General features: G+C 38.8%; 1 protein-coding gene across 1 annotated transcript in view; it reads right to left on the minus strand.

Annotated features, from left to right (window-relative positions):
* Nucleotides 1–12,841, minus strand: part of GUCY2C (guanylate cyclase 2C) — an 82,921-nt gene that overhangs the window by 10,259 nt on the left and 59,821 nt on the right. The window contains exons 20-21 of the mRNA XM_054444573.1: nucleotides 5,795–5,886; nucleotides 2,882–3,040 (exon numbers count right to left, since the gene is read on the minus strand). Of these exons, the coding sequence (XP_054300548.1) occupies nucleotides 2,882–3,040; nucleotides 5,795–5,886 (251 nt within the window). The remainder of the gene's footprint in view (nucleotides 1–2,881; nucleotides 3,041–5,794; nucleotides 5,887–12,841) is intronic.

Below are 12,841 nucleotides of genomic sequence, written 5' to 3' on the forward strand. Positions count from 1 at the left end.
AAGAGAACCAGAAGAAGGGAGTCTGTACTTGGTGTGCCAAGTTACCTCTTCATTGAGAAAAGGGAGTGGGGGCTGACATGAAGTGGGATGGTCCCTGTCTGTCCTTGGCATCACTTTGTAGTGGCCCTCAGTGTGGAACCACTAGAATCAGAAACTGGAAGCTGGGAGGTCCACAGAAGTCACTGAAAAGAAATCTTTATTTTTACACATGAGAAAGTTGAGGTCTAAAAAAATATGACTTCCATAAGTTCCCACAGCCGATTAGGGACAGAACCAGGGCTAGAATTCAGGAAGCCTTCAGTCCCACCCATCAGTCTTTTTTTGCATTACACTCCCTGCACAACCCAGGCCTTGGATATTCAGGAAGATGGGGAAGATTTGGAGGTATGCTGACTGCAACAAAGGAGGTCGGCTCTCCCGGAAAGAAAACAACCAATCAACCACAGAGATTTCTAACACTCATTTGGAGAACCTCCAGAGCATCCGGAGAAACCTTTTTAATTGGTGCAATGACAAAACTTGGAACCTTTGAAAAACATTCCTTGGTGTGGCTTGGATTCCTAGGGACACATCTGGAGTGGTTGTTCTTGACATGCCCTGTATAAAGTGCATAGTATCTTGGAGGCTACATGGATGCAATGACAAAATTGGATATTCTGCCATATTTGCAATTCATTGTACTGCTTATATCTGAAAAGTCATATGAGTTTGGTGATACGGTTTGGCTCCATGTCCCCACCCAAATCTCATGTTGAATTGTAATCCCCAATGTTAAGGGAGGGACCTGGTGGGAGGTGATGGGATCATGCGTGCAGATTTCCCCATTGCTGTTCTTGTGTTAGTGAGTTCTCATGAGATCTAGTTGTTTGAACGTGTGTGGCACCTCCCCCTTTGCTCTCTCTCTCTCTCTCTTCCTGCCATGTGAAGAAGGTGCTTGCTTCCCCTTCACTCTTCCACCATGGTTGTACATTCCCTGAGGCCTCCCCAGCCATGCTTCTTGTACGCCCTGTGGAACTGTGAGTTATTTAAACCTCCTTTCCTCATAAATTACCCAGTCTCGGGTAGTTCTTTATAGTAGGGTGAGAATGGACTATTACACTTGGAAAATAGTGTGTTATCCAGAGAGAGAAACTCATGTTGTAAATAAATGAAGGAAGGGCTGGGAGTTAACATCATGAGCTTTGATAACAGGTTGTTGCTGACATAGATAAAATTAGTATACAGAGTAGATCTCTTAGAAAGTCTTCCCAGAAGAAAAAACTTCTGGCCAGGCATGGTGGCTCACGCCTGTAATCCCAGCACTTTGGGAGGCCGAGGTGGGTGAATCACCTGAGGTCAGGAGTTTGAGACCAGTCTGGCCAACATGGTGAAACCCCCTCTCTACTAAAAATGCAAAAATTAGCTGGGTGTGGTGGCAGGCGCCTGTAATCCCAGCTACTTGGGAGGCTGAGGCAGGAGAATTGCTTGAACCCAGGAGGCAGAGGTTGCAGTGAGCTGAGGTCATGCCATTGCACTCCAGCCTGGGCAACAAGAGTGAAACTCCATCTCAAAAGTAAATAAATAAATTAATTAAATTAAATGAAATAAAAAAGAAGAAACTTCTATTTTAATGTATTTACCCCAAGGGGTACTGTTCAAATAAATGTCTAAGTGATATCTGGTTCCTACATGCAATCTTAAGTTTATTTGCCCTTTGCTACACATATTTCTTTTTGATTCTTCTAGTTATTGCTCATGCATGTTTTAGTTTTATCTTGCACATATAATTTTTACATAAATAACCAAAGTGAGTTGTGCTGAAGCCATGGTGTATTGTAGCTCTTCAAGAGACTTGTGTGATATAATATTTGGAAATCCAATAAAAACATCTACCAACTAGTAGTCCAAGTGGCATATTGAACTAAGGCTAAGAAAAAAGCTGAAATGGTGAGCCAGCTGATTCAAACCACTTGAGTGACATTACTGGTTAAAACCACCGCCAATGAAACCCTGGGAAGGCAGCCAGATAAACAGGATATTGTTTTTGTCACAACTCAGCATTAAAGACCAGGCAAGGAGTTATGCATTATGTACCTAACATTTATGGAACTCTGATAGAAATTATCATCCTTGAAGTGAATATGAAGTGTTCCCTACTGTGCCCAGGCACTCTGAGGGCTCATGGGTTCTGCCCTTCTATCACAAGGTTACAAGGCACCACTTCCCAAGTGTGTTCCAACTCCTTTCCCCCAAGCTGTGATCCGCCTTCTAGTTTTCTTGCAGGTGATTTGACTTTCAGAGGTTTGAGATTTTGAGGTCAGAGTTACTAAAGGAAATCAGGGGCTCCAGCTCAGACTTCTTGGGTAGAATCCCAGCTCTGCCATTCACTGGGTGACCTTCAGAACATTACTTAGTGGAGAACAAACTGGAACAAGGCTTAGCAAATTACATGCTTTTTTTTTTTTTTTTTTTTTTTTTTTGAGACGGAGTCTTGCTCTGTCGCCCAGGCTGGAGTGCAGTGGTGCGGTCTCGGCTTACTGCAAGCTCCGTCTCCCGGGTTCACTCCATTCTCCTGCCTCAGCCTCCCGAGTAGCTGGGACTACAGATGCCCGCCACCATGCCCGGCTAATTTTTTTTATTATTATATTTAGTAGAGGCGGGGTTTCACTGTGTTAGCCAGTATGGTCTCAATCTCCTGACCTCATGATCCACCCGCCTTGGCCTCCCAAAGCGCTAGGATTACAGGCGTGAGCCACCGCACCTCGCAGTACATGCATTGTAAAACCAATAATCTACTGAAGAATATATAAAAGGAAACAAATCCTATATAGATACAATGAAAAACAATGCTAGAAGGATATGCTGAAGATTTCAGCCTCCACATCAGCGAGACTTGCCTTACCTTGGAAGCAACATAAAGTTAAGTCTGTCAGCCCTGTCCCTCTCTGCCTTGTACAGTTGTGTCCTTTCCTCTACCAGATGTTCCAGGTTTCGAGAATATAGCTGTAGACGTCGGATCAAGGTATCCATATAGCTTTCATTTTTTTGGTCATGAAAAAGTCTGTAGGTAGTAATAGATAAAGAGCTCTTATATATTATTAAGAAAACATGAACATCCAATAAAACAATGGACAAATATGATGAATAGATAATTAAACAAATAAAAATAAAAGCCAACAAACATAACAAAAAAACTCAACCTCGTCCAGGCACAGTGGCTCACACCTGTAATCCCAGAACTTTGGGAGTCTGAGGCAGGAGGATCACTTGAGGTCAGGAGTTTGAGACCAGCCTGACCAACATGGTGAAACCCTTTCTCTACTAGAAATACAAAAATTAGCCGGGCATGGTGGCACTACTCCAGAGGCTGAGGTAGGAGAATTGCTTGAAGCTGGGAGGTGGAGGTTGCAGTGAGTCGAGATCATGCCACTGCACTCCAGCCCGGGTGACAGAGTGAGACTCTGTCTCAAACCAACAAACAAACAAAAAACCCAACTTAACATCAGGACAAGAATAAGATTAAAAAAGGGAAAACAAATGTTAAAATGATGGTAATCAATGTAGGAGAAGGAGGAAATACATATAGTACAAAACCTTCCTGAAGAGCAATTTGGTAAAAATATGTCACAAGCTTTAAGAATGCATATACCAATCAGCTTATAAATCTACTTCTGAGAATTATCCTAAGGAAACAATCATGAATGTGTTTAGAGTTGGCAACAAAAAAAGTCACAGTATTCTTTACAAGAGCAAACATTTGAAAATAATCTAAATGTATAACAAAAGTGTAGTTAAAATATGGTGGGACAATGGAACATTAACATTCTAATTTGTATCATAAAATACAAATTAGTATAGTTGAATAAGCAGAAAGACACTCCCTCTGTATTATTAAGTGAAAAAGTCAGTTTATAAAATAGCAAAAATTGTAATCTCAATTTTATTTTTTGAAGACTGGTGGTCACCTATTGGGAAACAGGTGACGTTTTACTTTCTTGCTTGCTTATTTGTATTTTCTAAAATACAAAAGAAACAATTTGCAATAAAGGAAAATCTTTTAAAAGCTGGTCAAGAAGTGATAAATGAAAGTGTAGGAGAAGGACTAAGAAAAGCCAAGCTAAGTCTTAAATTATCTCCTCATTACAGAGAGCCAGGGTCCTGACACCAGAAGCCTAACTCTGGATTATTTTGTCAGATCAAGGAGACTTAGATGAGATGCCAGCTTTGTGTGACAGTGGGAGGTATGACAAGCCTTGGTGCAGAGGTCAGGGAGGAGACACATTGAGTTCTCCTAGCATTGTGAGGATCAGAGATAATGTTCATAACATCTAAGGCACAATTGAAGGTGCTGAATAAATCACAGTCATTTTACTATTACAAGAATAATAATCACTTCTGGTCTCAGGAGAAGATGGCCTGCATCATCATCCCCTGGGATGGGGAGAGATGTTTGTTAAAAATCCAGTACATTTTTGTGCCCTAACCGAGACCTATGTGACGGAAAATTGCTGGGCTTGGAATGAAGAAACAGAATCCTTTAACAAGTTCCCCAGGGAATTTTTACTTGAAACTGCCAGTACAGAGTCTAGTTGGGTAGAATGGATGTGGGAGCAGGGGTAAGAGATGAAGTTGGGTAATCTTACTCTAGGATGAATTGATTCAATTAAAACAATTTCTCACCTTTGACTGCATATTTTAATCACCTGGGAGCTATTAAAAATCCTGACACCAGCGTGTACCCCCAGACCAATTACATCAGCCTCTCTAGGGTAAAACCCCAGTATCAGTATTTTTAAAGTTCCTCAGGTGATTCCAAGCTGCAGCCAAGTTTGAGAACCACCACACACATTAAAGGCTGAGTATCAAGGACCCAGTTTCTTCATGAGCATACATTTTATCAGTCACACATAAAGTCTCATCTGGACAGGACAGCGAAGGAGAAAAAAAAAAGGGCTAGAATTAATTATTATTTCCTGCTCCATTCTCACAACTGACAGCTTAGTTCTACTAATTAATGACCACACGTTCATTAGCTTCACTCCACCTCATCTCCTCCAGCTCTAGACTTTTAGTCTCATTAAGTATCTGAATCTCTTGACCTAATGAGAACTACAGAAAGACCTGGAAAAAATCGTAAGAATCATCTTGTTCAATCCAATTTTTCTAACAAGAAAATTGATACCCAGTGAGGGTAAGTGTTTTGCCCAATGCCCCACAGCAAACTCTTATCAGATCTTAGCCTAGAAATTGGATTTCCTAACTCTTAATTCAATGTTATTTTTCTCATTCTGCAGTGTATTAACTGAAAACATGGGATATCTAGAAATTAATCTCAACCAGATAATTGTGTACTTTTCTCTCCCAACTTGAATCATGCTCTGATTCATGACATGTCTTAAGTACCTAGGGCCAAACCTGGAGATTTTAAGACTTTAAGATCCTAAAAACATGCTGATGTTAATAATTGTTTAGGAGCTTTACAGGTTCTCAGGACTCACGCTACACTTCTAAATCCTAATTACCCACAGAAGGACCCAGAAGCTCTATTTTTAACAGACAAATTTATAATCAGCTAAAGTTTGTTTTTTAATCAGAAAACTTTTGACCTTGAGTATTTAACTTTTCAAGTGATTATTTCCTTGGGAAAACGGTCTGATAGTCTCCATATCATCTTAATGTTATGAGGCAGGTGTTGGTTGCCACCTGGGATTTTTCACTGGAACAGACATTCTCATTCTTAGGTGCCACCGAATGCCAACTATAATTTTTTAAAAACCCTGAAATTAGTGAATAAAAGTAAACATTTCAGCAATACCCAAATATCTTGGCAAGTGTAGTCTCAATTTTTTTGAAATCTGGTCTCTTTTCTGGATCTTCCTCCCAACAGTTTTTTACAAGTAGGTACACCTGGAAGAAAAAAATGGGCAAATTAGCTCAGGGGATAGTAAACTAAATCAAGAGAGAATTCTTATTCTCATTGATGGGAGTGATTAAGGCAAGGAATAGTTTAAAAATATCTTCAACTCTGTTAGTGCGGACAAGAGATCCCCAGCTCTCTGGTTTCTGTCTCAGGCATTACCACCTGCGTTATCTTATCCAGTTATTCCCTTGGGTGAAATTAATGAAAAATGTGATACTAATTTAGATGAGGCCGGGTTGATAGGGGAGACTAAGTGAATTTACAAGAGCTTGCAAGTTTTACGTTGGAGAGAGAAAAAAATAGTGAAGGTGTGGCAGGCCTCCATAACAACCGTTTCAGTACTGACTGAGTGGTTAAGTTAAATATTAAAAGCCAGTGCCCTTATACAAAGGCTGGAATGTAACAAAAGCCCACCAAGAGTTTTGCCTAGGCCTTTCCTGGGCCTTAAAGCATGACAAAATAACGAAGGAATTCTTCTTAACCGGACCCATCTAGGATTAAACAAGTTTTATTGGGGGTCTGAAGAAACTCCCCAGGCCTCCACAAAGAAGTTTATTGGGGGTGTGAAGGAACTCCCTAAACCTTTGTGATTTAGCAGGAGACAAGATAAGGGTAATCACTCCAGCACCTGGACCCATTTAGATCACGTAAACTTACTGAGGCTCCAGGAGAAGGTCTTCAGGACTCAGACCTTAGTTATAGATTAAAAGAAGTTAATCACGTATGTCTTTAAATGAATGCATACTTACATGTGGACATATAGCTTAGAAGGTATATAAGCTCTGAAAAAAATGTAATTTTCATTTGGTCTGGTGATAATTTCCAGGCCTTCTCCCTGTAACTGGTTACGGAAATAAAAACTCTCTTCCTCCTCAGTTCATCTGCATCTTGTTATTGGGCCACGAGAAATATCAGCCCAACCCTCAGTTTGGTGGAGGAACAAAGGCTCAGTGAATATGAGGCAAATGGCTCCAAATGAGAATAAAAGCCTTACTACTGTCCATGGTTCTAACTTATAGCAAACAATAGTATCACCTGGGGAACACTTGCACAATTTCTTATGCCCAGGCCCCACCCTAAGTCATTCTGATTTAATATATTTTGAAATGGTCTTAGTAGGGTTCCCAGATTTAGCAAGAAAAATAAAGGACATCAAGTTAAATTTGGATTTCAGATAAACAATAAATAATTCATTAGTATAAGTATGTCCCAAATATTGTATGGGCAAAGGGCAGTCGTAGATTTTTAAGCTCTTCAGGTGATTATAATGCACAGCTGCAGCAGAGAAGTGACATGGAGAAAAGGGAGGTATGGAGGAAGAGGTAGGGAGACAGGAGGAAGCCCATGGAAACCTCATCTGCTACAACCTGTTTGCAGCTTTTTTTTTTTTTTAAATCAAAATGTGTGGTGAAAACCATTTGTTTTAAATAAAGTTTGTTTTTCACTCTGGCTAAAAACAAGATCATAAGTGATACTAGATGCAATGCCTGTCCCTGTACTTTGCTTGAACAATTCCCTGGGAAGGAACTAGAGCAGCGGTATAGCCTGTGGTGCCAATATTCACCACTAGATGATGCTCCTGCCTTGGTAAGTCATCTGCTGACTACCTTAGAGCAGAATAGGCAGAAACAACAAAACAACTGGGCGGATCCTGTGCCACAGAGTGAAATACTGTCAGCCCTCTGTCTGCATGGGTTCTGCATTCGTGGATTCAACCAAATGGGGATGGAAAATATTTGGAAAAAACAGGATGGTTGTGTCTGTGTTGAACATGTCCCGACCTTTTTTTTCTTGTCATTATTCCCTAAACAATACAGTACCACAGATATTTACATAGTATTTACATCATGTTAGGGATTATAAGCAATCTAGAGATAATTTAAAGTACATAGGATAATGTATGCAGGTTATATGCATATGATATGCAATTTTATATCAGATCCTTGAGCCGCTGTGGATTTTGGTATCCACAGGGGTTCCTGGGACCAATTCCCTATGGACAGAGGGACGACTCTACTGGGTGTTTCTGGGGCATTGCTGAGTGATCTAGTTTCAACTCTGTATTCTGTTGGAATCAGTTACTTGACATGAAATTTTATTCCTCATTTCTAATTCCCGAACTGTCCAACTACACAAATGAATTAAAGATGATGCTGTTTTAGTGAATAAGGTTTTAATATTTGGATATACTCAGATTAGAAAAAAACGGCTTGAGAAAGGATATGCTGATTGTGTGGAGGAATCCTGGAATTCAGAAAGCAGGACGAAAGAAAGGAATGAGGAGAAGGCAAGGCTAGGAGCAGCTGTATTTCGGAAAGTTGTATTTCAACATACTATTACTATTGAAAGAGGGAAGGGGAGAGGTAAAAATGGCCCACTCATGCCCTGCAGAGTCTGGCCATAAAACTCATCTGGCAGTGTCTTTGTAAATGGAAGGAAAATGTTTCTATTTTTATCCCACAAGGAACAAAAGATGTTTTTGTTTAAAGACCATAAATATCTTAAAATACTTTACTCACTATCTTCTTTGACTATTAAGGCTCAGGTAAAATGCTAAAAGGAAAAATAACTAGAAATTTTTCACAGAGCTTCAAGGCCTTTTTGAGGGACTATTACAAAAGCAAATGTAAAGAGCTTTTGCTCCATTTCCTTCAGAGGAAGGATAAAATGAGTGAAAGTACATTTCTCTATTCTTTCTAGATGTTGGCATATTTCCTTTTAAATCATTAGATGGTATTTATAAGTCTAGTAAGTATACCGCATGGACACCTCGTTCATTGAGCTTATAAAAATTGAGAATGACCCCTGCCTACTGAAGCCAGTGCCTGTACACACCACGGGGTGGGGACTGAAGACAGGTCTGAGGACAGGTCCACCTGGTTCACTTGCACCCTCCCAGTGCTTCAGCATACTGTGCAGGGGCCCTAGAGATCTCGTAGCCCAGTCCACCACTGTTGGCACCTGAGTACACCTTCTAGGGGCCACATAACCTGCTGCTACCACCACAGCTGGTACCCACCAGCATATACCACTTGTGGACCTGCAGACTGGCCTGCCTAGCCTGTCACAGCCACTACCAACACCAGTGCAGACTGCTTGGGAACCAGAAGCTTGTCCTATCATGGCTACTTCCACTACTCACACCATGCCTGCTGCCCAGGAACCTGGGAATCCACCCACCAGCCTAGGCTACTGCTGCTACTGCTGGCACCTGAGGAAGTTACCTGGAGGCCAAAGAATTGATCTGCCTAGACCCACTAACACTGGTACCAGATAAGCTGTCCTGGGGCCCAAGGACAGCTTATGCTGGCACCAGTGCCTCCAAGGGGCCCTGAGGACCAGCCCACCTGGCATTCCAGTCTTCAACAAAACGTCACCACTGCCTCCACTAACAATGACATCCTAACCCACTAGGGAAGTAACAGACCCACTCACAGATGAGTAAATTATGTGGAGACTACACTACTGCATGCACCCAGAATCAAAGCCAAAGTGCCTCACCCAACCAATACTATAGATACATCTTTGGGAAAAAAGTCCTCCCCTATGAAAGCAAATGTTAAAATTTGGAAGAAGTAATTGTTACACCAGATGCACAGATATCAACATAAAGACACAAAAAGCATGAAAAAGCAAAGAAATATGATACCTCCAAAGAAATACAGTAGTTCTGCAGCAACAATTTTCAATGAAAAGGAAATTAATAAAATTCTGGAAAAATAATTAAAAATAATATTAAAGGAGCTCAGTGAGATAAGGGAGAATACAGAAAAATAATACAAAGAAATAAAAAAAAATTCAGGATATGAATGAGAAATTTACCAAAGAAATAGATACCATAAAAAAGAATAAAACAAACTCTGGAACTGAAGAAGTCATTCAATAAAATACAAGATACATTGGAAAGCTTCAACAATATGCTAGATCAAGCAGAAGAATTTCAGAACTTGAAGGCAGGTCTTTTGAAATAATCCAATAAGACAAAAATAAAGAAAAAAGAACAAAAGTGAATGAGCAAAGCCTACATGATATAGACACCATAAAGTGGCTAAATACTTAAAATTTTTGGTGTCCCAAAAGGCGAAGAGAAAACAAAAGGAATGCAAAACCCATTTAACAAAATAATAGCAAGAGATTTAGACTTTCAGATACAGGAAACTCAGAGATCCCCAAATAGATATAATTAAAAAAGATCTTCTCCGTGGCACATTATAGTCAAATTGTCAAAAGTTAAAGAGAAAATTCTAAAAACAGCAAGAAAAAAGCATCTGGTTACTTGTAAGGAAACCCCCATCAGATTAACAGTGAATTTCTCAGCAGAAACATTACAGGCCAGGAGAAAAGGGATGAGGTAGTCAAAGTGTTGAAAGAAAAACCAAATTCCAGTTAAGGATACTATATCCAGCAAACTTATCTTTCATAAATGAAGAAGAAATAAAGGCTGTCCCAGGCAAGTGAAAGCTAGAGAAATTCATCACCACTAGACCTCCCCTACAAGAAATGCTTCAGGGCGTCCTACGCCTGGAAGTGAAAGGATGTCATCGACCACCATGAAAACACATGAAAATATGAAACTCACTAGTAAAGCAATCACACAAAGAGGGAAGAGAAGGGTCTCAAAGGTTACCACTGCAGAAAACCACAAACCATAATGATAAACAAGGGAAAGAAAGGAACAGAGGATGTATAAACAACCAGAAATCAATTAATCAAATGAAAGGAATAAGCCCTTACATAATAATAACCTTGAATGTAAATGGATCAAAATTTTTCGCTTAAAAGATATAGACTGGTTCAATGGTTTTTTAAAAATGACCCACCTATAGGCTGCCTACAAGAAACTCATCTTATCTGTAAAGAAATATATAGACTGAAAGTAAAGGGATGGAAAGATATTCCATACAAATGAAAACCAAAAGCGAGCAAAAGTAGCTATACTTATATTAGGTAAAACAGACTTTAAGTAAAAAACTGTAAAAAGAGACAAAGGTCATAGGTCATTATATAATGATAAAGGACTCAATTCAGCAAGAGAATATAACAATTCTAAACATATACACACCCAACATTGAAGCATACAGACATTTAAAGCAAATACTATTAGATCTAAAGGAAGAAGTAGATTCCAATCTAATAATAGTTGGGGACTTCAACACTCCACTCTCAGCATTAAACAGATCATAAAGACAGAAAATTAACCAAGAAACACTGGATTTAAACTGCACGTTAGAACAAATAAACCTAACATTTACAGAACATTTCATTCAATGGCTAAAGAATAAACATTCCTGTGATCAGCACCTGGAACATTCTCCAGGATAGACCATATGTTACGACACAAAACAAGTCTCAACATATTTATAAAGAACCAGAATTATATCAAATATCTTCTCAGGCCACAATGGAATAAAAGTAGAACTCAATACCGGAGGAACTTTGGAAACTACACAAATACATAAAAATTAAACAACATGCTTCTGAATGACCACTGAGTCAATAAAGAAATTAGGAGAAATTATAAAAAATTAAAACAAATGAAAATTTAAACACAGCATACTACAACCTATGGGATACAGCAAAAGTACTGCTAAGAGAGTAGTTTATAGCAATAAATGCCTGCATCAAAAAAGCAGAAAAAATTCAAATCTAACAAGGCACCTCAAGGAATTAGAAAAGCAAGAACAAACCAAACCCAAAGTTAGTAGAGGGAAAGAAATAATAAAGGTCAGAGTAGAATTAGACAAAATAGAGGTTGAAAAAATAATACAAAGGATCATTGAAATAAAAAGTTGTTTTTATGAAAAGGTAAACAAAGTCAATAAACCATTAGCTAGACTAACCAAGAAAAAAATGAGAGAAGATCCAAATAAACAAAATCAGAAATTAGAAAAAGACATAAAAACCAATTGCACAAAAATGTGAAAGATTATCAGAGACTATTATGAACAACTATATACCAGCAAACTGAAAAATATAGAGGAAGTGAAGAAATTCCTGGATAAATACAATCTACATAGATTGAATCAGAAAAAAATAGAATACCATAGAATACATGAACAGACCAACAATGAGTAATGAGACTGAATCACTAGTCTCCCAACAAAGAAAAGTCCAGAACTGGATGACTTTACTGCTGAATTATGCCAAACTTCCAAAGAAGAATTAACACTAATTCTCTTCAAACTATTAAAAAAAATTGAAGAATAGGGAATTCTCCCTCATTCTACAAGGCCAGCAGTACCCTCATACCAAAACCAGACAAGGATACAACAAAAAAGGAAAACTATGGGTCAATATCCCTGATGAACATAGATGCAAAAATCCTCCAAAAAAAAATAGTAGCAAACTGAATCTAACAGCACATCAAAAAGATAATACGCCATGATCAAGTGGGATTTATCCCCAGGAAGCAAGGATGATTTAACATATGCAAATCAATAAACATGATACATTACGTCAACAGAATGAAGAACAAAAGCCATATGATCATCTCAATCGATGCAGAAAAAGCATTTGATAATATTCAACATCTCTTCTTGATAAAAACTCTCAAAAAACTAGCCATAGAAGGAATATATCTCAACATTAATAAAGGCCAGCCATATATCACACACCCACAAAATAATAAAAGCCATATACTACAAACCTGCAAATATCACACGGAATGAGGAAAAGCTGAAAGCTTTCCCTCTAAGAACTGGAACTAGACAAGGATGCCCAATTTCACCTCTCCTATTCAACATAGTACTGAAAGTACTAGCCAGAGCAATTAGGCAAGAAAAATAAAAGGCATCCAAATTGGAAAACAGGGAGTCAAATTGTCCCTCTTTGCAGATGATATGATCTTATGTCTAGAAAACCTAAAGACTTCACCAAAAAGCTCTTAGATATGATAAATTCAGTACAGTTGAAGGATATAAAATTAACATACAGGCTGGGTGA

The sequence above is a fragment of the Pongo pygmaeus genome, chromosome 10 (genome assembly GCF_028885625.2).
Source record: "Pongo pygmaeus isolate AG05252 chromosome 10, NHGRI_mPonPyg2-v2.0_pri, whole genome shotgun sequence".
Classification (NCBI taxonomy): domain Eukaryota; kingdom Metazoa; phylum Chordata; class Mammalia; order Primates; family Hominidae; genus Pongo; species Pongo pygmaeus.